This window comes from Haemaphysalis longicornis, unplaced genomic scaffold (genome assembly GCF_048455015.1).
Source record: "Haemaphysalis longicornis isolate Haplotype H1 unplaced genomic scaffold, Haemaphysalis longicornis Haplotype H1 scaffold_3, whole genome shotgun sequence".
In the NCBI taxonomy this organism is placed as follows: Eukaryota; Metazoa; Arthropoda; class Arachnida; order Ixodida; family Ixodidae; genus Haemaphysalis; species Haemaphysalis longicornis.
The window spans coordinates 167766975-167791480 of record NW_027526335.1 but is presented as its reverse complement, the minus strand read 5'-3'; the positions used below and the strand labels follow the sequence as shown (position 1 = coordinate 167791480).

Here is a 24506-nt window from a genome sequence, read left to right as displayed (position 1 = left end):
TGGACATTTGCGTGTGAATCCTCCATAGTGCGACGCACGTAACTCCCTTCCCTTTTCCCCCTCCCACCGCAACAGGCCTAGTGCCGTCCTATTCATAATAAATTTTACAACCACCAGAGGAATGACGTCATAGCCGCGGCAGACGCACAGGCGCCAGCGCGTGCCTAGCTGTGTGCCTACGTTGCGCAGTAGCTAAGTCTGACGCTGCGCAGGAGCTGCTTGATAGCCGTTTCGCGTGGCTCCTGGAGAGCCGTGCTTCGCATGCGCGAGGAGCAGCAACTGGACTGGAGTGGATTTGATTGGATTGGATTTTTTGCAAGCACTTCCATCTTGCAGTACAGCATTCTGCGGCTGTTTTTAAATGCAGAGCATTTGTATAACTAACGATGTCACCCGTTCGTCGGCGTCCGCAGCAGCCAGCCTCCCCCTACACTATAAAAAGAAATAACAGTTACCGGCGCCTGGTTTCCACCCCACGACCCTGCGGGCGGAACGCAAGGTACACGGTGCTCTACCCACTGCGCCACAAAACTGACACAGAATGAAAGGCTACGAACGCGCCTTATATCCTTGACTCATTCAAACTACGTCAAGAAGCTGCTGATACAACGCATTCACTACCTGTGGGCGGAACGCGAGGTACATGGTGCTCTTCCCACTGCGCCACAAAACCGACACAGAATCAAAGGCTACGAACGTGCCTTATATCCTTGACTCATTCAAACTACGTCGTCAGCGGCGTGCGTTGGCGACTCAGCGGCGTGCTAGCAGCGTGATAGCTAAGTGGTGTACACGTGATAGCACCAACCCCCCAAACACTAAACGTTAACGCAATACACCCACCCCCTATGCGACGCATTTACTCGAGTCCGCCTCGCGGGGAGATGGGCCCATTTTTTTTTTACTGAATACAATTCGATTGCTTTCGGAAATGACATATTCGGTTTGCTTGTTGGAAGTGTGAAATAATTTTGCCGACTGAATACAATAATTCGATTGCTTTCGGAAATGACATACTCGGTTTGCTTGTTGTAAGTGTAAATCATTTTGCCCACACACAGGTACACCAAACAGGGACTAATGTGAAATTAAGGCTGGCCTTAATGATGAGCGTCTAGCAACCACTTAGGAATTTTCATTTTCTGCTCAGGGCTACTTAGGAGGTCCCTCATTGGCGGGTGCCCAAAACGCTTGCTCTAAATAAAAAGTTCTCGCTCTTTCTTCTCAGTTCCTCTGCTTCTTGCCCGTGTTCACACAGGCTGGCCTCGGAGAATGCAACCAGCAGAATCATCACGCTTGACAAGCCAATCGGTTACGTATGGTACTCTGGCTTTTCATGGTCACGACTGGACTCTGTTCTGCCATTAAAGGAGCCATGAAGAGAAAACACAAGTTTGGCTCATTCAAAAGATTGTCTCGTTAGAATCATACTGACACCACTTTTAACGTAAACTTCGCTCAAATAAGCTACGTAATTAGAAAAAACGGGAATGATCATGCGACCCACCAGCTCATTTCCCGCAACAGAACCTATGATGTCACATGAGCTAAGCTCTGCGATTGGCGGAGGCTGGCAGAAGTAGACGCAAATTAGGTAGAGCTTACAAACTAGACGAACGAGCGATTTGCGCTTAAATTTAGGGCACATTCTTTACAAAGCAATAAGAATGATGGAACAAACAGTGGAAGTTACGAAAGCACATGTAAACATAGAAGTACTGATGCGTTCTGCTGTTCGTACTGCGCACAGCGCACAACCCCAAGCCCCGTAGTGCACAGCACTACGGGGCTTGGGGTTGTCTCAGAGGACACTGGCCGATTGACGCAAGCAACGGTGTCTTACTTGACCCCATTTGTCGAGCGAGCACTGTTTCAGGGAACGAATATTTTCTCTCAGAACAAAAACAAGCCAGGTTTAAAGGGGCCCTGAAAGGCGTTTTGAGCACACTAAATTGACTAGCGCAATCGTTAGATTGGGTCGTCAACATCATCTGTGCCAAGTATTACTCTTTTACGCGCAGCGGAAAGCTCACACTTTTGTTTCAAAGTTTGTCGCTTTTTTCTCACCCTTTCCTTCGTGTTTTTGAACGCCGCCATCTTCACATGTCTACATCATCGATTCCCAGATGTTCGTCATGAGCTAGACATCCTGCTATTGGGCGGCTTTTTCACGCACTTCCGGCAAAGAGATGAGTCGTCTGCTCAGCGTCGGCTCGCCGGCTGATCTGGCAGCGGAGTGCCGGAGTGCTTGGACATTTTACGACAAACGAAACAAGTGTAAACAAACGCTTAACCGTTTGTATTGAATGCAACAGGGCCATAACACGACATTAATATTCTCTTACTTGAGTACGTTCCATAAAGAAAGCGTTGAAGCTCCATGGCACTTCTTTCTTGCAATCGCAGAGAACGCCCTGAGCCGAATGCCCGGGTTTGCCGCATACATTTTATTCAACTTCCAAACAATCCAGAGATGCGTTTCGAACGAACACAACGTCACAACATGCGTTGCAAGTCCGAACCGCGATTGACAGACGATGGGTTGCCTCCTCCTGCCCCTCGTAAATTCGGCACTCACCTCGCGCGCGGTTTGCGGGGACGAACAGTTAACTATGGCGCACAAGCCGAGATGGCTTTTAGCCACGCACACTGCACATACGCCATGCGAGGTTGAGTCGTACGCCACTTGAGAAAGATTAATCCAGACCATGGGAAGCACTATCCACCCGCAGAAGCACAACGTCGCATTTCATCGCGAAACAAAGGCGTCCACAACACACACACCATCGCCTCCTGTAATGCCAAACGCATCTCGCACTTCCAAATGGGAGTGAGTAGTATGCCTGCAGTGCCCATATGCCGCGAGGTGGGGCCCCAAGCTGAACCGAGATCACGTAACCGTAACTGACTTCTAGAGCGGTTTGTGCCTTGTTTCCAGGGCAACCGATGTTTGATATTGTCAAAGAAATGGTGCTCGCTCCAGCGCTAGAAAGCTCAGAGCCGCGGAGGAGCATGTTTTGCCAACGTTGCCGCTCTCCACCACGCGTCGCCCCAAGCTGAACTGGCGTTTTGGGCACGGGTTCTGTATCGGTTTAAAATGTCTTTTTCAAATGCCGCCGGATCCTCTTCGTGCGGCTGTGAGTTCACCGCCGATAAAGAGTCGCGTGCCGCCGATAGCAAAGTTCTGCAGCAACGTACACCGCGAAAGGGCAAGGCCAGGCCGCCGCACACATGCGGCCAGATTTTTCGTTCGCTTTTCCAGCCTTGAGCGGAGAGCGGGATTCATGGTGTCAACAAAGCTTGCCCGTAGCAGACGGCTGTGTGAGCAGCGCAATAGCGGAAGTACGTCACCGCCGAGGAGCGCAACATCATGGGAGGGAAGGCTCTCTCGCCGTCAACAGCGGAGAGTAAGTTGAAAGGAGGAGGAAACGCGGCGCGACGATAATACGCGGTTTTTGATTTACGATTTCTCAGCTAATACTCATTGCTTCAACAAAATTCTTGCGGGAGGAGATTGCTAATACATTGCTTTATTTGGTTACATGTACATCCACGCATCGGCGGAAGGTATTTCAGGACCCCTTTAAATGCGGGCAAAAACAAACCAAACGCTTGCCAAGGTATGGTGGCGCCATCTAGGTTACGGAACGTAAAAAACGCGGGAGCAAACCAACACCGCTGTACAGGGTGGAGACAACCTTTGAACGGTCCCGTGCCGCCGCAAATGGGCCAACGGGCTCAACGCGTTATTCTTTTTGTTTCCCACGAGACCTAGCAACGCGAAACAGACAATATGATTCAAACTTCTTCAGTAAACCGCGTTGCGGCGATAATTTTAGCGCGGTTTTGACACAATGACTCGTTTCGGCGGCGAGCGAGCAACCGAAAATGGCGGCGCCAGCGAATACGTGTCTCTACCCTGTACGGCGGATGAGTGAATGAAGGTATTCGAGGCTGCAGAGCGATCGGTTCCTGTGATGTCATTTGGGCCCACAAAAACGCACGATTGAGCGGGAAAATCAAAATTTTAACCTGAATTGTTTAATTTCTCAGTGAATAAAGCACCGTTTGTATCCGGACAAGCGCTTGGGGCACTATAAAACACGAAATCTTTCGAATAAAACCAACTTGCATTTTCTCTTCATGGCTCCTTTAAACATCTTTATTTCAACATCAGGAGCGACGCTTAAACGATGACATTTTCGTTCAAAGAACAGTGGGAAGTAATAGCAAAAAGGGTCCCGAAATCAACAGCCCTAAGGGCCATCACTGCAGATAGTGTACATCAAGGCCGGCATGTGCGAACGGCACAGGCAAGAAAGAGAGTTATTCTGGGTGAATGTCTTGGACATTAGAGTGGGTGGCAACACGAGTGCTACTAACAGCTTAAATTTATTATGAAGCCATCCCACAATAGAGACCACAATGCAGTGAACAAAGGGGAAAACTTTAAAAAGACTGGAAATGGGTTTCATAATGTTGGACTTCTGCTTCCATCTGTCTTCAGACCTCTGGGAAACTTGGGCATGTTTGGGGTAATGACATGGCCAGGGTACTAGTCCAGTCGTACAGGGATAGTGGATACAGCTCTGTTCCTGTGCACATTAAAACTGCCGGTGTCAGAACGGGTGGTCTTAAGGGGACTCTGCAACACCTCCGATAAACGCTTTCACTCTTTCCTTCGCATATGGAAGCATTGCATTGTCAAAGCTATTGGCGGTGAGATGTTTGAGTGGCGCCCCCTGGATCTGACGTCAGCTTAGGGACCCGCTCCGCTGTCGTCTGCTACATTCGCCGCGCTGCTACACCCGCGCCGCGGTCGTCCGATTCTGACTGGCAGCAGTGCCTTTGCTAGAAATCGCCCGCTTTGATGCTTTGGTGCTTTAAAAAGCGTGTTTTCAATCAGATTCTGACGGCTCTGAATAATTTCAAGCTTTGTCCCGCACAATTTTACAACACACGAGGAGAGAGAGAACGACTTTCAGAGAGCATCGCTCAAACGTAACTCGCCCTCGTCCTATCTTGCGTATTTGCGAGTTTCAGCGCTCAAGCTCCTCGATAAGTAATCAAAATGCGTAGGCTTCCCTTAACTATTTCTGAGATGCTCTTATGAAGACTCAAGAGTCTAATGCTACGCATCAAGCAGCGGGTCGCAGAGCAGGAAATAAAACGGGTGTTTTCTCTTTCTTTCGTTGTTGTTAGATGAACGTTTTTTTGTTTTTTTTTTCTGTGCCCAACGCATTCATTTTCTGCACCGTCCTAAACGTCCTAGGAGGTTTGGGGATGTTTGCGAGGCTCACAAAGTTCGTGTGAATATTCAATGCAATAAGATCTGTGCTACGGCGCAGATAACGTTGTCCACAGAACTCGAAGGCGGCTTTTTGTGCACCTAATTTCTATCCAACCATCGATATCGTAACGAACTCAATCTCAACCCGAAAAGTTCTGACATGATTACGGTGTTGAAAACTTGATATACTTGCTAACTAACGCAATAAATAGTATACATACCAATTTTCAGTATAACACAATTCGAAACCAATGAATATGTCCAGACAGCTCTTTATTGTTTTCCAACCCCTTCAGTCGCAAAGAACAAGTCCTGGCCTACTCGGGATGACGTTCAGTGAATTGAAGAATGAATCTTACTCTCTCGTCTTGGACTAAGGAGCCTGCCCACTAACCAGCTCGATTTTACTGTTTTCTCCTCCTCCTGGTCCTCCCCCTCTTCAGTGCAGTTTTACTATAATGCCTGTCTGAATATTGGGATGATATGGTTGTGGCAAATGTACCGAAATATCCCTCGAAATATGAAAAAAGGAACATAGTCTTACTGTATGTTTGCCTTACAGGTTACTCGTCTTGCTCAATAAGCCTGCATACTGGTTAGAAGCCTGGTATAAAAGCAGCACGCGCCTATACACACAGCAGGTTATTTGGAAATCAACCTACATTATTTGTGCCCCATAGTGCATGTCGGCACACTTTCATGCCGTGACAACGTAAAGTGACTTGATACAATAGTTTCGAGTGTTAGGCAAGGTTGCCAAATCTGTTTCACCTTACATGCGATTAGCTGGAATCGTAATGCCTTCTGCCAAAGCCGACAGCCCCGAAGGCCTGGAATTTGTTTTGGTCTTCCATTTTCGCTGTTGTCGGTTGTCAGCCTGCGGCTGTTACCTTTGTTCGAAAGACTGCTGAACACAGAGGCTGACGCCTAGCTCCGACTCTTCGCGCTCCGCACAGGACCAGCTTCGCAGCAATGCATGGGCGACGCCGGCAATGTTTTTTTCCGGAGCGGTATCAAAAACTATACTTAAAATCACGCCTTGAGCTAGTTTACGCTATTTTAAGTCTTTTGTTACGAAAAAAAAGTTGCGCATTCGCGAGATCTGCTGCGGACAAGCACAAAATCTCAACCGCGCGCAAAGAAACAGCATAGAGAGCGAGCCCGAGTGAAGCAGACGACAAATGCGAGAATCCCTAAGCCGACGTCACGGAGGCGCGCTCCGCAGCGCCGCCCGTGGTCGCGCTCACCGCCAATAGTTCTCAACAGCATGGAGCAATGATTTGCTCGCTGCAGCAGAACTATCCGCCTTCTGTTTCCGCTTTGCATTGTGGATTTTTTTTCTAAAGTGGCTATCGAATGCACTTATTGCTCCAACAGAAAGGAAGCAGCCAATAGCCACTACGCCGCTCTAATGACGTCATTCGAGCGCTCAAAGAACGCCACAACTCGGGAAAGAGAAAAATCTTTTGAGCAAGTTTCCAAGTTACCTGATGGGAATAGAGCAGCGCTTTCTGGCCGAGTTACTTTGTGACCCCCTATTCTAAATAATGGATGTGTTTGTTGACTATGTTCTGGAAGCATTTAGTATTTATAAAAGAGTTGAAAAAAGTGTTGCAGGGTCCCTTTAAAACTATAAGCATTACTGAAATGTTACATTGGTACCAGAGGAACCAGCAGTGTTAAGATGGCGTCACATTTTTGTAGGAGTGGGATTCAATTTGGCCACTGGGCAAAGGCAAACACAGGCTGCGGGATGCCCTGACGTGGGAGCCTACAGATTCACTCAAACCACAACGGCTTCTTTTACCTTATCCACTGCACAATAGCAAAGGTTAACAGGAGCGGTGTTCATCTGTTTAGCTGTAAAGTGTGCACATCTGTGCACACATAGGGAAAGGTTTTGCTGAAGCCAGGCATATTGTATCACATTCTGCGCTAAAACGTTTTCTTCAGACACGTGTTTGGCAGAATCGGGCAGAAACACGCCGGTATTATGAATGATAATTCCGTAAAGCTCACTCAATTACAGCTTCAAATAAAAATGTCGCTGCACACTGTGTATCCTAAACAGTTTGAAGAAACAATGCACATTATGTGAATCTTGGAAGTTGAGCATTATAATACTATTTAAATAGGCAGCTCAAGCACAGTAGAATTCAAGCTTCCATTGTGCCCCCATAAGACAGCGGGGCAGACAGAGCTGTTGTATAAAAATTGCATCGCTCTACCAGCAAACTGCCATCTCCAGTGTGCTTCTTTACCCACAGTTGAGACAAAGCTCCAGTCTTCACTCAAGCCACTGTTGCAATTTATTTCACTATTTACACACTCGAAAATGCCTTCTCATTCTTTCTCCTATGTACAAAAGTCAGCATGCTCACTTGAGTTGCTTTTTTCAGCCTGAGACTCCACACAATATTTGTGCAGCTTGCAAACAACTACTTCACCCAAAACAAAATAATACATCAAAGAAATGTCGAAATTAGGCAGTACAAAAGTGAAATTGAATGGTATTCACTCAGTGGCTTTGCGTCAGCACATTTATATCAACGAAAGAACCGCAAGCAAGCTTCAGATCCAATTATACCGGGCAAATGAAAAGAAATTACTGACTCAAAACGACTCAACTTTCCCCTCAAGTATACGACAGGATGTATTCACACCGTATGTATAACCAAAGAATTACACTCGTTGGTGGAAGGGAGCATGAGGAGAGTAATGCAACCCCCAACCACATTTTACCCTACTGCTTAGTAAGTTGAATGAAATAATATCAGCAGGCCATTAACAAGATAAGCAAGTCAAGGAGCATTGTAAAAGCTCACTGGCCATTTTTGCTGTACAATCGCAGGCTTGATAAACTAAATGGTGGCTTCAGGGCCAAAATTATTAACGTAGGCACATTGCGCAGCCATCATAACTGACCTCCCATGTAACGCTCACTGTACTAAAGAACAAGAGGGCCGTCTGCACACCCGGCCAAACAAAATAACTGACCGACTACGCAAATATTACTAAAAGCAAGTTCCAAACTCTGACCAAAGCAATGCCAGGATGCTGCAATTTTCAAATACAAGCCTTCACCCACAAAAGCAGTTCCTTTGTAGCGGCGTACGCATATGCTGTCACTCAGAGACATGAAGGGTGGTGATAGATATTGAGCACTCATGCGAGCTAACCTCCATATAGTAGGAGCCTACAAAGCTCAAAATGTGAGCACACAAAACTAAGTTCAAATGCACATTTACACAGTGTACCGAAAGAGCGCAAAAAGTAGACATCCTTCAGCTCACACAATTTTTGTTACGCTTCCTAAATAGACTTATGCCTGCAAATTATTGTAGCACTCGGTTGCCAGTACAATCCCTTTGCGCTGAATCCAGTCATTAGCAAAGCATAAGCATTTGACTGTGTTTGTGAACTGCTTCAACCTGGGTTAATCACCTGTGTGGACATGATATAAACGAGGGAGAACATAAACAATAAAACATTCTAGAACGCTGCTTGATCTCCCATCGGAGGTCACCAAGAAGACATGCTGAAGAAATAATCTCGTGTGCCCATAAGTGTTACGAGCCTTTTCAACATCGGCGAGATTACTCCTTATACAAGAGGGAGAGGGCTTGAGTTGCACACTCTTACACAAACCCGGCACTGTTCTGGGTCACCTGGCTAGCATCACAACCATGATCAGCATTTTGCAAACACTCGCGTTAACTTATCACACAGTCTACTCAGAAAGCCGAGTTGCTAAGCAGCCGAGTGTCAGAACCCATCACACAATTTACACATTCATTTGGAGCACAACGAACGCCGACATCAGTGTCAAAACCCATCACACAATTTACACGTTAATTTGGAGCCCAACGAACGCCGACATCACCCTAAACGTACGCTTGCTCAGTCAGCAAACGACAAAAAGGTAATTCATTACGACCAGCAATTAACTGTTCACAACTTACAAAGAATCAGAAAAGCTACCCCCAGTGCCATCAGCTGTGTAGGGCTGCTGGGGCTGTGCATCAAAAGCATGTGCCGCTGCCTCCATGGCCCGCAGAGTCTCCCTGTGCTGGCGTCGTGCGCAGAAATTGACAGCCTGCTCAGCGATCGGGGGCGACGAATCCACCTCACCGAGCTTGTACAGTCGGTACGACTCAGCCAGCACCACTCCGGCTTCATCCACAAACACACCAGCCCTCTGGAAGAGCTGGAAGGCTTTGTACACGTCCAGCAATGCAGACACCAGGACAGCGTCTTCAGGCGGAGGCTCCTCGTTCATCAAGGTGTCCAGCCGCCGGCTGGCCAGGCTCATGGCCGTCTCAAACGCAGTCTTCGCCAGGAAGATGCGATCCACGTCCCGCAGGTACTTCTTCTCAATCTCGGGCTCACGGTTCATCTGGACCACCAGGTGCGCAAGCATGTCCACGTCACGGCACCGCTCAAGGATCTCGATCAGGAGCTTCACCGAGCGGAACATGTGCGTTGCGAAGCTCCCGGCACGGTCGATCTCATCACCTGGCGTGTGCCAGATGCCCGTGAAAAAGTTGGTGTTTTTGCGCTCGGCGAACAGGCCGGGCGTCTCCGGATCTGCAGCTCCGGATCCGGACTCAAGCAGGTACTCGCGCGCCAGCTGCAGGTTGCACGACCGCTTGGAGTGGCAGTAGAAGCGCGCCAGGTAGTAGACGCTCTTGAAGTGCTGCGGAAAGCGGCTTACGCACTCTTTCATGGCGTGCACACACATCTTCAGCAGGATCTGCTTCATCTCGTTCTCCGGAAGCTTCAGGAATGGGTCGTCCTGCGTGGGAACGTCCTGCTTCAACACCGAACCCGAGGCTTCGGAGGACGACTGACAGGTGGGCTTACTCCCGCCACTCTCCGTGCCCTTTTTGCATGAACTTTGTTTGTCCTCTCCGACGTCCGCAGGCTCCTTCTTCACCGGAACCTCACACCAGGCCTTAGAACGAACTTGCTTGTCTCCTGCTTGCACAGCCGTCGCTGATCTGGCAGCCTGCCTCAATTCCGCTCTCTCCTCAGCTGCCAGTTTCTCGCTCACAACCGTCACCAGGCAATCGAGTATTTCCTTCACTACTGACACTTCTGCGCTTCCCAATACCGGAAGTGAGTCACCGGCATGCTTCGCATGCTGGTGGCTCTCCAGGTGCGGCTTCTTGGCATGGAAATAGTCGTGGTCACTCTCCAGGCTCCTCTTTCGGGCACTCGAACCTGACACACTAGGCTTTTGTTCCCTTTCCTCCTCTCCTGTTTCTTCACTCTCTTCGTCCTCATCATCCGATGACGAGTCGTATTCCACAATCTTCGCCTTCTCCTGGAGCTTCGCAAATGGGCTTGCACCAGCTTTCTGGACGAACTTCCAGACGGCCCGAAGCTCATCCTTTGGCGCTGGCGTGTCTTCATACTTGAGCAGAAACTTCATGGAAAGTGCGTGGATTTTGTAATACAGTTCCAGTGACTCTATGGAGAGCGGTGGAGGGCAGTGGTACAAGATCTTCCGCGGGTACTCGGCATTCATCTCGTACAGGTGCTGCAGTGACTGGTACAGATGGTTTAGGTACACACCTGCTGGGTGGCCCATCTTGTGGGTGATCTTCCCCAGCAGGTAGTGGTTGAGCCACATTTCCTCCGTGCCCATGCCGTCTTCTTCGCAGCGGTTGGCTGACTCGTAGCAGTTCTTGGCCGTCTCCAGAAGTTCCTTCTTACGTTTGGCGAGGGCATCGACAGCTTCATCACTGAGGCCAAACTGCTTGCTCTGTTTCAGCTGCCGGGACACGTTTGACTGTAGCATGTAGACACACGAACCGTACTCTATCCATAGCGCAGAGTTTGTAGCGTCGACCTGAAGGGCATGTTTGAAGCACCGCAGCGAGGAAGCAGACCTCTTCTGGGTCGTCAGCTCGTTCTTTGGTTCACACGAGTTGATGCGCTGCTCTAGCTGTGCACTGCGTGACAACGCCAGGCCTGCCCACGAGTCGAGCCGGTTCGGGTTGAGACAAATGTCGAACATGTAATAGCGTATGGCTTTGGCAAACTCCTTGTTCTTGAAGTAGTAGTCCGCAAGCAAGTAGTACAACTGGAGCACCACGGGGCTGAATTGACTGGTGTCGGGAAGGGTAGGAAACGTGTCCACAGTGCCTTCAATGTATGCCGACACTTTGTTCTCCATGTTGTTGGGGTCTTCTTCGGGTGGAACAAGAGCAACAATGCGCTTCAGAAGAACCTCCAGCTCGGACGAAACGGTGCTGGCTTTGTAGCTGTCGAATCCAGGCAGGTATTGTGGTTTGAAGAAGTCAAAGACCTGCTTGCACCGATCCCAGCTCAGGTTCACCGTCTTTGCATTGTGCTCCTGCAGGTGCTTCACCTTGCCACGTCGGTTGGGGTGTCCGTACAGGCAGTAAAAGCACTGCTCAATGCCGTTGTTAAGGTCCTCGTGAAAGACGTTTGCAGCTGCAGTCTTTGCGGCGAGCTCTTGCATCGCAACGTCTACAAACAGGAACAACAAAACGCCGTCCGACGTCGTACACCAGGACCGCCTACCCAAGTGCTCATGCGCAGTGAAGAAAAGCATCAGAGATGAAGGCATTGCAGCGTTCAAGCCCAGGTTCTGGTTGTTCCCACTGAGGCCAACCACACCCGAGTTTCCCTCAGAGCGTGCAGCCAGAAGCTGGATCTTGTCCTCTTCGTGCTTCAGTATGTAGTACAGGATGTTCCACGACAAGACTGTGGGCACTGCCATCTCATTGCTTGAATCATTGACATCCATTTGGACATTGATCAGCTTGATGATGTTATGAGCCATTCTCGTAAGCTTTGGGTTCTCGAGGCAACTCAACAGCCCCATGTCTTGCTTTATGCAGCGGTGAATATCGGCAAGAACTATGACAATGGTATTGGACCAGTCGCATTTAAGCGCCGCTGTGCTCGCCGAAAGATACTGGTTCAGTGCTTCGTTTAGCGAAGCTTCGCCCCATATAAGGCACCCCGAATAATCCTTCAGGTTCCACAACGACTCTTGCAAGAGAATAAGTTGAGCGTGGCGCTCAGGAATGTTGGTTTTGGCGTGAAGCTTGCGACTCCTGGGCCTTTTAAACGTCTGGATCAAAAGATCAGCCACCACCTTGAAACGACCAAGCTCGAAGAGACGGTGGACTTCCTCAAGAGACTGGCACCTCTGCAATGATTCAAGCTGCTCCTGAACAACTTCTCGCGAGATAACACCGTTCATCTTGCAATTTGTGATCTGCACTGTCAAGGGCCGTCCGTCAGGAGAGGTCTCCTGGTCGATCCGACAGAGGACGTTCTCAAGCACTTGCACGGCAGATTCCATTTCACCGCTCAGCATCAGAAAGCGTGCCTCTGCCCAAAACGATCGCAGGACAAAAGGAATCCACCTCTCCTCGAACACACCCTGCCGCACTGACATCTGAGCGAGGAATTCTAAATCACACGCAAACTGTGTACTGGGAAATTCCGGCCCCAGCTGATTCCCCGGGCTCCTCGGCGATATCGACGGTGATGGCTGAGCCTGCGCCTTTGCGACGACAACCTTGTCCATCATGAGCTCGCAGTACAGCAACGTCGACATGGCGTGCCGCAAGATGTTTGCGGCCTCTTCTTGGCCGGCAAAGATTGAAGGCCTCTGTATGTGAGACCGCAGGCTCTTGTATACCTCGACAAAGACATCACATAAACGATCGGGCCAAAGAAGACCTTCCCGGCTGCTCAGCTCCCACAGGTAGTCCTCCATGAGGTCCATCAGGTTGTGCCTGTCCTTGTGCTCGTTGACGAACCGTTGCACGTCCTCAGCTTCCGTCTTCTCAACACTCTCGGCGTCACAGACCACCTTGTCGGAGTCCTCCTGGAGACTGCTGTTCGGAGTCATACCGTAGGTGTGGTCGCTGTTCAGATCGGAGAAGTTTGGGATGCTGTCCTCCCGATCGTCCTTGCCCTCGTATGCGAGACTCGACGGCAGGAACTGCGTCAAGAGCTCCTGGTAGTTCACGTTGTCCTGCGTCTTGCGCAGAGTGTTGCGAACCCTTGCGGACCTCCTCTTTAGGGACGGGTCCAGGTGCTCCAGCGACAGCCGCTTGCGCTTCCCGCCCCTCCTGCCTCCACCCAGTGCCATCCTGAGACTTCCGCTGTCCTCGGGTGTTACGCACTCTTGGGTCACAACGGTCAGCTGTTCTGCCAGAGACCCCAAGTCCGTGGCCTGCGCCGGCTGTGGATCCATGCACTCCGTCTGAGGCTGGCCTTCAGGCAATTCAGCCTGCGACGTTGGGTCGCTCGGTGGGTTGATACAGATGACCAGGTCACCAGAAGAGTTTCCACTGGCTTGCTGCAAGCTGTCGGCGGGAGATTCCTTCTTCGTTTCAGTGGATTCTGCGACACTCTTGCCATCAGACTCGCTCTTCAGCAGGTCCACTTTGCACGCCAGCGAAACTTGGCTGTCGTGCGATGCGGTGGCTATGAACTCGTACAATTCCAGCATCGCCCGACCAAGGGCGACCCACGTCATCTCCCCTAACTTCTTGCGTAGTGGAAGCGTCGGCAGCTTTCCGGGCGTGTACAGCGCGCGGCGCTTTTCGATCAGTTCCCTCGCTTCGCCCAGCACTGCCTCGGCCTCTTCCTTGCTCACGGCTCGCGAGAACACGGACGGGTCGCAGCCGTTGAACACGCTGTCTTGGCACGCCTTCAGCGCGGGATTCTCTCGGAACACGGCTTCCCTGAACGCCAGCGCCTTCACGTACCCCGGGTCCAAACGCAGCGCCCGGGCCGCGCACTGAAGGCATCCCAAATGGTCGTTCAAAACGTACAGCACTGTCATTAAACTGCTGAGGCAGGGCCAGTGTTGTGAACTACAACGCAGCCCTTCTTCGAAGGCTATCCTCGCGAGCGGGTAGAGGTAGAGAGTGAGTGCAAGCCGGCCGATCTTGTGCCATAGAGTCACGTCCGTGGAGTCGATTTCGGTCGCATCCAGGTAAGCGGCGACGGCTTCGCGGGTATCGCCACGCCTCACGTAGATGGCACCGAGGTTCTTGAGTGCTACATACTTGAGCATAAGCGCCGGCGGTAGCGCGGCGCCGCCGCTCCGGCCGTCGTCTTCCGGGGGCGGCGGGTTGCACCGGCTGATGAAGGGCAGCGCGAGAAGTTCGCGAAACGATGCCAGCGCTTCGCTGTGGTCGTCTTGCTGCAACTGACCCAGAGCCTTGCGGTAGAGTGCGAAGGCTTCCTCCTCTTGGGCCTCCCTGGTGACCACAGGCGAGTCGTCGTCATCTTGGCGCGACGATGTGTCGTTCGAGTTGAGCGCACAGAACTTGATCATCGCCGCAGAAGCAGCAGATATCGCAGCACGCTTGCTAGCAGACGTCGGAGCATGCCAAGGACGAACCACTGCCCGGGACTGCTCCGCAATAAGCTTCCCACGGCGCCGTGCGGAATTTAAGTTATCAAGTCCCCACGCTTATTAAGGTAATATAAAGCTGGGGCAAAGAACGGGTACAGACTCTGGAAGTTTTGAAGCCGGCTGACATGAAGCTGACACTAAACAAAAGCTCCGCCAGCTTGAGGCCACCGGAATTGCTCATTACAGTGTTAAAGATGTAGTCAAGAAAGAGGCGCTAAAAGTTGTACCACAAAACCATAAACACATTCTAACATTTTTAATTTAATAATAAATTTTCAATACTCTAATTAAACTTTGGTTGTTATTTTGTAGTAGTCTTTAAATTTTAAGTAAATATTTGAACAAAAAGAACAGCAGACGACAAAACTGTGCAGCGCACGGACTAGCCTGACGTCATGGAGGCCTGTCGTCGGCACCGTAGCGACAGCGCGCAGCCATAGAGTTTCATACTAATGAAACTAGAGGGGACACTGGCGCTGCAATCGTTCAACCCCCATGGAGCTGATTGTGTGACGTAGACTCGTGATTTTCGAACTTGGCTTAACTTGAGGCTTGACGATTGTTATATGTACTAGGCTTCGTACTTTTCCGCTCCGTCAGTTTCGGTTTCGGCGTCGAAAGCGTCGGTGGGTCATTCCGGCTGTTGGCGTTCGATTCCAGCGGCTGCAGCATAGAGAAAGAAATAATTTCTCTATGGCTGCAGTGCGCAAATACTGCACGGCTGGAATGAATGGATACGGGAAGCACTCCGCGCCGGGTAGTGCGTTCCATCCTAGTCACGTTCATGACTACGCTTGCGATTATAACACGAGCACGGTAGCGCCGAAGACAAATAAAAATCTTTTATCAGCAGTAAGTATGTGTGCACAGCCGGTGATTTTTTTAATGTTGCGGGAGCGTCACCAGCAGGTGGGTCGGCACCTTATCGTGGGAGAAAGCGGCGAAACAAGTGAGGGTGGCCGCTTGCATAGGACGATCCCGCCAGTGCAACCGTCGTCTGCTAGGCTGTTCCCGCAAGCACAACCACGGCCGCTGGATGAAAGGCGCTCTCATCCAGCGGCCGTGGCACAACACAGCCGACACAGTCCCTTTCCGCCTTTCCGTTGCTAATCAGCTGCGTGTATTCACCGGCGTAACCAAGGCTCACGCGCAATCGCTGTGACCGCCCGTAACCATGGGCGCATATGCATGGGGTGTTTGAAGCTGAAGGTAAAAACAATGTAATGAAATGATTGATTGATTGATTGATTGATTGTAGGGTTTAACGCGCCGACGCAACGCAGGCGATGAGGTGCGCCGTAGTGGAGGGCTCCGGATTAATTTTGACCACCTGGGGATCTTTATCGTGCGCCGAAATCTCCTACACACGGGCGTTTTTGCTTTTCGCCTCCATCAGAAAAGCGGTCGCCGCGGCCGGGAATGTAATGAAATGAATACTCTGTGTATATGCAGTGCAGTATCAGACAGGGGAAGAAAATGTACCTCTGCAACGGTAGAATGGTATACCTATTGCAACAGAACGTGGCCAAATGATTGCCTGGGGCCTACCAGTACTTTTGGGCCATAAACTATGGCTTACATAGCTATGTACTGGTGAAGCCATATGCCTGTAAGATGAGGCGATCACCGGCATGCATGCTTGCTATTCAATGAAGTCGCTGTGAGACAGTGTTCCCCATCCAGTGGCAGGTGTTGCTGTAGCAACTGTTTGCGTTAGTGGAACCCTGGCTCAGCGCCTGGAGACAGGCATATTGAGCACACAGAAAAAGTTGGCGACTGCACTAGGCGAGTGCTGTGTGAATTTATTGTGCCAACAGCAAAGTGCAGAATTCAGTTTCACTCATTTATAAAAAAGCCCTCACCACAGTCATACTCTGTAACACTAATAAAAAAAGCACAGCATTGCTTAATACATCAAAAGCAAGAGTGCAAGCTTACCTTGAGGAAGTTGTTTTAAAATTTTGAAGGCTGGTGAACAGCAAACGTGCAAACTATGCAGTGAAAAGGAGTGAAGGCATAAGCATGTCGCATCAATGTATTTATTGTCCCATCCAAGAGCCACTGTGAACATATTGGTACCAAGATTTAGTTTGTAGCTACCTACCAGCATTGCTATTTTCGCAGCCAGCATACTGATGTACGCAGGCTGCTTTATGCAGGAATCAACAAACTGGTTACTGTAAGTGGCGAACAAATGCGACGTTAGGTTACGGTAAAAAGATTGCATGAAAGGAACCCTAGAAAAGCTTATAGCTGTAGAGCAGAAGTGTTTCGATCAGCATCTGCCAGCACAGTAGAAGCAGGGCAACAATATCTGATCAACGAACAAAACAAGGGTCTTAAAACAGCGTACACTCGGCATGACAATATACAGCCACAGTGAACAGCAGTGGGTGGATACAATCTGCAACTTGATAACAGCCAGAAGTAGGTGAGGCAGCCTTCTACCCCACTGATCAGAACCTTTTGAGCCGTACTGACAGTGCAAGATGGGAAAGGGCAGCTTAACATTTTTCAATCCATTATTTGGACATACATCACAGGTGCATAAACAAAACACTGCAGCCACAACGTAAAATGTAAGTTTTAACTGGCATTCACGTGGTGAAAGCTGATCCCCTACGTCACACCTTCATGAATATGTTGCTGGAGGAGGTGGCAGAGCCACAAAAAGTTTGTGAAAGGTGCACAATAGAACCTGGCTTCAATGGAGATTTACATGGGCAGTGAGGACGTGCCAGCTCTCTCACAGTCATTGGCACCACGCACATTCCTCCTCAGCAGGGTCCCTCAAGTGAATAACACTTTGGAACACAGTGGGCTAAAATACCACGCAGAATACTTCCACTTCATTCTTTCAGTTCAATAAGCACGTACACAAGTCTTCAAATGGCTGCTCATAGTAGTTAAATGAAGTTAGTTTCATGCTGTGCCAAGGCTATCGCAAATGAAGCCACTGCTATAAGTCACATTTATGCATACAATGGATGGTTTCGAACAACTAATTTTCTTGCACCCGAGAAAAATAGTTTGAATCTTGAGTGCCTAACAAGCAAGATTCAAAGAACATCTTCCATGCACTACAAGGCACTTTCCTCACCACTTGTTTTTCTCTTTATTGTGCAGTTGAATGTACAGGATTGTTTTTACTATTTACATATCGTAGGCTGCAATCAACCTCTCCCCAAGCCCTTTTGCTTTTTCAACCGTGGCCCTTGCTAGAATTTTTGTGTTTTTGGCAGCTTGGCGGCATGCCTGCCTTGTCTTGCGCTGCTGATGATCCATCCAATGATCCTGACTTGGAAACTTGTTGCATGCCTGGTGCAGCTTCTTGTGTTGCCTGCTGGTCTGCTCCTTGTACTGCTGACACAGCTGGGACCTGTATTGAAATGGATGGCATCATTGAAGGTTTTGCAAGGCTTTTGTACAGATATTTAGAGCACAAGTATGTACTCTTAAAATCCAGCACACTAGCATGCTTATTTACAAAAAGGATTCCAGCAACATAACATATTCAATGACTCTGGCTTTCTCATAAAAACACACAGTTACGATCAGCTGCGCGCTACCGTGTTGACACTGAAGTCATTACTTAAACCAAAGAGAAGGCACATACAATGAACTCACAGGACGCCAACAATGTTTTCGGAGGTCGTGCTTTAGAGAGAGAGAGAGAGAGAAAAAAAACTTTATTTCTGGTCAGATTAAGTCCTATGCGTCGTACTCTTCCGCAAGAAGAATCATGGCTCGCTGGTCAACGAGGGCCGCCGACGCCAACCACACTCGCCAGTTCGGAGGAGGGGGGTTAGGGTAAAGAGGAGACTGCTGGGCAGCGGGGCAGGAGAAAAGAATGTGCTCAACATTTGCGTACGTAGCGGGGCAGTTGGGACAGTATGGGTCGGAGCGATAGCCGTGGTAGTAAAGACGTGCCGGAGTGGTGAGGGTGTTCAGCTGGATTGCCCGAAGGGTGTGCACTTGTGCAATGGATAGGGTAATGTGTGGTGGCGGAAGAGTCTGTAGCGAGTGCCGCAGGTGTTGGTAGTGCTCTTTGAGGGTTTTCTTGTAGAAATATGCCTCGTCCGCCATGGGAGGAAAAGGCCAAGGGATCACCGGCGCCCGGTTAGTAATTTCGCGGGCCAGCTGGTGAGCCAGCTGATTGCCAATAATCCCTGAGTGGCCCGGCACCCACACCACAGCGACCGAGGCAGGGGAGAGGAGCGAGAGAGTTTCAGAGAGGTCGTCATGCAGATCTTCGGCAATTCGGTTGTCGCGAAGAGCTCGAATAGCCGCCATGGAGTCAGAGCATATGCGGTAGCGGGGGGAAGGGGGTAGGGAAGTTAGTTCTCTAGTTGCATGAACGATCGCCGCGAGTTAGAGAGCTAAGGGAGAAGTCGGATGGGAGTAAAGGCCTGCTGTGGAGGTTATTGGGGTGTCTTAACAAGACATGACTTTAGCAGTTGGATTATTCAAGACTGAACAACCACACAAAATGAGTAAATGTTTTGAACTTATTGTGGAACAGCTACGGAACAACGAATGCATGAAGGCAGCTTGTGTATTGTGGAAATGGTACCCCAGAGGCACTATTTAGTTGCTATTTAGGCAAGCACCGTCTGATCAGCAACATTTACGCTGTTTGACACCTTCGCACGTAATTTCAAACTGTTCCTGCGCTTCGGCACGCTTGTATAGAGGCACTGGAAAAAATAGAGAGCCTTCAATTTCACACGCGTACCTGGTTATATCTGGGCGTGAGACCTCGGTTAGACAGGTGATGATTGGTACTTGTGGGCGTGTAATGTACACACACGGTGCTTAGATATATCAGTGCGCGTTATTGGTCATCTAATAGAAACATTCTACACGGGAATTTTCACAAAATTAGGAACTCCCGTAAAATGCAGCCCACTGCTCCAGAACGTCCTGCATGCCTGCCGCTCTTAGCAAGACGAGGCCGTCTTCTGGAAGGTTAACACGAATGAAGTACGATAATTTTTTCGCTGTGTGGCCTGATAAGATACCCTGTTTCCTACGTTTGTCGCTCTCAACATATAAAATTAACATTTGGCCACAGAAACAGCTCTACAGTGCGTCAAGACATCAAGAATACACGAATAGTACAACAAAGAAAGAACCCGATTAACCATCCGGTCAATAAAACATCGTCTGTGTGTTAGCGACGAACAGAGGTGATATGATCGAGTTCCGTGGTCGAGTTGGCCGTTATGGCTTGTTTAAGGCACCAAAGGAAACGATCAGCTGTTACTCAGCGTCCTTTCACGATTATGTCAGCACGCCGACCGCACGTCGGGTTAGGCGACAACAGTTACACTTATGAGTGGAAATGAACAACAACCGTGTATACTTACTTGGGGTTATATGATGCGTCGCTCCGCTACTCGTAGTCTTCCAGAACGAAATTTAACGCTGTACAGCGGCCCTTCAGCAGAGACATGCCACTTTTTTTTTCTCCATGCCACCGCCAACTCGCAAGCAAAAAAAAAAAAAACGAAAAAAAATACGCTTCGCCGCCGAATCACCGGCTCCGCTAAACTCAACCGCGTATGCCGTTCACAAATCACTTCCCCTCTTATAAAAGAGTACTTCTAAACCTTAATTAAAACTGAACGTATAGTACAAGTTGTTTATGCGACTAATAATTTACACTGTAATAAACATTAGTTGTAGCTTTTCAATTTACAAAAAAGATATTTCGAGTCAAGTCAAGATGTTGGCATAGTCAAGCCAAGTTCGAAAATCACACGTCTATCTGGCATGGCCGCCCTCATGGGGGTTGAAGCAGACGATCAACGGCTCGCATAGACACTAGCGCCAGTGTCCCCTCTAGTGTATATTAGTATGAAACTCTATGCGCGCAGCAGGTAAATGTTTGATATGTGACAGCCACCGAGCGATGGATAACGGCGAATCGGCCTCCAACGGAACGGCAAGTGAGGTCAGCGCGACAGCACCAAAGGCAACCACGAACGCCGAGCCGTACTGCGAAAAATACTTTTCCCTGTTGAAGCGGTACAACGCTATACAAAAGGTATGACTGCGGCGACCTCGCAAAGCGCGATGTTGCAGCTGGTCTCTTCCGTAGAATTCAGTCCGCGCAGCTCTATCTCCGCTAACTACATCCGCATTTCCCTCCACTTTTCCCCAGCAAAACTACCACCTTATGTATCGGATACAGCGGGTCAAGAAGCTCACGACGCGGTTGACAAAGGAGAAGCGGTAAGATGGATCGATCGGCCTCTTTTTTTGCATTCTGCTTGAACAGATGTCTTTGTATCTTGTGACGGATCGTTTCTCCAGGTGGCGTCTGTACAACTTTTCACGTTCTACCAGGCGATTGACTTAAAACCACCGCTAACGACAGTGCTGTTGCCTCATCTGTGTTCCTGCATGATGTTAGGCAAACCTTCCCATAGATAAACCCGTTGCCTTGTCGCTACGATCCAGCGACACCCATAACAAACGAAAACGCACTGGGCGAAGTGTAATCGCCCGCTGCCTTTTCACGGAGAAACAATATCGACACAGGCCGCAAGTGCGCTTTCCGCAGTGTCAACATCGTTGGTTAAAGGGCGCCTTTCGGTGGCAAAAAGCTTGAGGCAGAAACGTTCGAGGTGGCGAGATGCTAGACTCCAAAAGCCGTATCACACAGTGTAAGCTGTCAGCTTCGGAACTTGATGCAGACGAGGCAGGAGGGAGCCACTGAGATAATCGCTGTTTTGGAAGCTGGCTGGAATGCTATTCTCCTACTGCTTTGGTTTCATATCTCGGTTGCCAGGTTTAGGCACCCAAGTGTTCATTAGCTGGAACCGAAAGGGGAAACTCGAGGCAGCAGGAGCAACTTTGCGTGGACCTTTCAGGATGCCGCAACCGCCGTGACAGCGGCCCAGAGGACCTTGTACGCAATAGTTCGTGGGCTAGAACCCATGCAGTGGATTCAGATGAGCTGCTTTGCTCACTTTGTTATGAACTGGTCGGCAGTGGAAGTCCTCTGCAAAAGAGCGAACATTTCGCACATCGAAGAGAACACTTGTCTACGAGATGGGGGGCACAACGTCGCTTTCCTCTGGAAGGGCGGCTTCGAGCTCATAACAAGGAGCAAGTCGCCACCACAAGCCTTCAAAGGCTTTTGGGATGGCTCTCAAAAAATAAGGAACTAAACGTGTAAACCTAAACTGGAACCTAAATATGTAAGATGACGGCAAATCCTGCATAGAATCCGGGAAAGCTCTACTACCTGCCTCTAAGAGAGAAATTATTAGAGAACAGGGGTTGACCACAAAATGTTCACTGTTTTCGGCGCATCGTCGCACGTCAGAGGATTCAAATCACTCAACGAATGCCTCATAAAAGATAACCTATGCAAAGAAGAAATGTGGAAAATAGTTCTACGGTTTCAGATCCGTTGCATTGCCATTATGGCGTATATGGAGGAAGCATCTCGAACAAAGATCTCCATTGCACAGATGGCCACAGCCTGTTCAGTAATCCACCTGAAGCTTCGCAAGACTGCTGCACATATGGTCTCATACTGACTCACCGAAGAGCTACATAGTCCTCTTCCCGTGCACCACCTGACAAGCAGTATATTATGAATTCGTCACTTGTACGAGTTCAAAACATACCTTATGTGTTTTTGGCATTTCATTTCATGGCGGGGCCTCCCTGAGGTCATTTGTGCAGACAATACTGGGACGGTCAAAACAACACTGTCTGACCCACATGTTTTTACAAGGTGGCATTGCTGAGAAAAGCAGCAGTGCTGAACTCACTAAAAGTTCAATGCACCTGATGGAAACGTGTCTCATAAGAAGCCTAAAGATGACACTAGAAAAAGCTGGGTAGAGCGCTGTTCACCTTTGAAGACCTGGCAACAGTTCTTACCGAAATACTAACCAAGTGCATTAATTCCCATCGACCTGTTGACTGGACAAAGACTCGCCGCACTGCCAAATGGGGCGCCAAACATTCACACCAGTTCAACTCAGCGCACTCTGTGAGGGCAACAGTATAAAGAATGTCTCGCTGAAATCTCCTGGGCTGCGTCGCAACAAGTATGCTCAGCTTATTTTGCAGCACGGGTGACAGCTACTGAATTCAACGTTGGGTTGGTAGCATTGCACTCATCTGTGTGCAGAAAATGCCTCACCAAATGTGGAAGCCAGCAGCCTGCCAGAAACCTACAGAAGTGTGGATGACCATATCCGCTAGCGGCAAGAACAGGCCATTGCAAGAATCTCGCAACTGTGTCCATTCAGACTTCCCACCGCGTAACGTCTTTACCGTGGTGGGGAGTGGGTGCTATCTCTCGTGCACTGCCTCCTCGAAACGTGAAGAATATGAGGCAGAAAAGAGGGGGTTGAAAACAAACTTTATTACATCCAAAGGACCTACTGTGAAGTTCCAAGCGAACGCCCACCCCCGTTTAGGGGTGAAATATTCAATTTACCCCAACAATCACCCACCCTCTAAAATCAATGGCTTTAGCGCGCCGATCAGTGAACAAAATAAACGTGAATCATCTATTCATTTGTTGAGGCGGTCACTCATTTGTCCTTCCCGCCCTTGAGCCGAAAGTTCGCTCATCTGGTATTTTTTCTTGATATATGCACTGTTTTGGTTGGCGGTGCAGCCACTTTTTGTAGTTTTTCGCAGCTGACCCGAAAGATCGCCCATCTTGTATTTTTCACTTAGTATCTCCAAGTGGTGGTCTCCAGTGCACCAGGTCTTCAGAGTGTTCAAGTACTGTCTGCACGGGTCCGGTGTGTATGTTGGCGTCGTCAAGCCTGGTTGTTCACTGCCGGCACAGGACACGGCCAGAGCTTTGGGGGTGTGATTGAGGCGAGAGAGGGTGGGCTGCATTCCCAATAAGATTGAGGATTGGTGGGCAGGAAAAACAGGGGGTGCAGGGCACCCTTGGAGGCGGTGGAGAATGTGATGGGAGAGAGTGAACAGCCTGCTGGGGGAGACGGAGACTAGGGAGTGGGTGCATGGTGTGTGAAAGGTGCTGGGTGTATAACGTAAGGGAGAGCGGCAGGAAGTGAGTTGCTGAGTGCAAGCAACCAGCGGGTGGTCAGGGTGGCCAGGACACAGGCAGTCCTAGGACAAGCACTCGGTTCAGCATATTTACTCAAGTATGGCCACCCATGCCAGGGTGGCTTATAAATCATATGAGCGTGAAATGTGGGGCACTATTGGTAGCGAACATAGGGGTAACGTTAAGGGACAAGAAGAGAGCGGAGTGGGTCGGGGAAGAAACGCGTGTTAAGGGCATATTGGTAAAAATTAAGAAGAAATGGGCATGGGCAGAGCATGCAATGCGAAGGCAAGATAACCGTTGGTCATTGAGGGCAACAGAGTGGATCCATAGAGAAGGCAAGCATGGCAGGGGGGTGGCAGAAGGTTAGATGGGCAGATGAGATCAAGAAGTTTGTGGGGATAAATTGGCCGCAGTTAGCACAGGACCGGGATGATTGGGGATCTATGGGAGAGGCCTTTGCCCTGCAGTGGGCGTAGATAGGGTGATTATGATGATGATGGTAGAGGCAACAAATGCACTAGTGCATGGGTGGATAATGTGTTGAGCAAGTTTACAGAAAGCTGCTTGGCAGTTAGAGAAGATATGAACTGGCATGGCAGCAAAAACAGTGAGAGAAGCGCGCTCGGCATATTCTTCATTGGGGTTTGAATCAGGTGAGAAAAAGAAGGAAGCTGAGGCTGAAGTAATTTCTAGTGAGTTAGAGGGGCTGTTGCTGGCATGAGTAAAACAGAAGTATGTGC

General features: G+C 49.4%; 2 protein-coding genes and 1 long non-coding RNA gene across 3 annotated transcripts in view; 1 reads left to right on the top strand and 2 right to left on the bottom strand.

Annotated features, from left to right (window-relative positions):
• Window positions 1–8443: 8443 nt before the first annotated feature.
• LOC144175593 (calcineurin-binding protein cabin-1-like) lies at window positions 8444–14900 on the bottom strand. Its single transcript, XM_077704655.1, has one exon. It carries the CDS (start codon window positions 14625–14627, stop codon window positions 9249–9251), a length of 5379 nt encoding a protein of 1792 aa, XP_077560781.1. The 5' UTR covers window positions 14628–14900; the 3' UTR covers window positions 8444–9248.
• Window positions 14901–15084: 184 nt separating this feature from the next.
• LOC144175594 (uncharacterized) overlaps window positions 15085–24506 on the top strand; it is a 19985-nt gene continuing 10563 nt past the window's right edge. The window contains exons 1-3 of the mRNA XM_077704656.1: window positions 15085–15143; window positions 20589–20757; window positions 20875–20945. Coding sequence (XP_077560782.1) covers window positions 20623–20757; window positions 20875–20945 — 206 coding nt within the window. The 5' untranslated portion in view covers window positions 15085–15143; window positions 20589–20622. The remainder of the gene's footprint in view (window positions 15144–20588; window positions 20758–20874; window positions 20946–24506) is intronic.
• Window positions 16730–20178, bottom strand: LOC144173516 (uncharacterized). The gene is made up of 2 exons (XR_013323306.1): window positions 20078–20178; window positions 16730–18087 (listed from the first exon to the last, which is right to left on the bottom strand). It is a non-coding gene; the product is annotated as an uncharacterized LOC144173516 (long non-coding RNA).

Bases quoted from the DNA above. Each gene is read 5' to 3' on its own strand.
- LOC144175593 (XM_077704655.1), bottom strand. From the start codon at position 14,627: ATGATCAAGTTCTGTGCGCTCAACTCGAACGACACATCGTCGCGCCAA.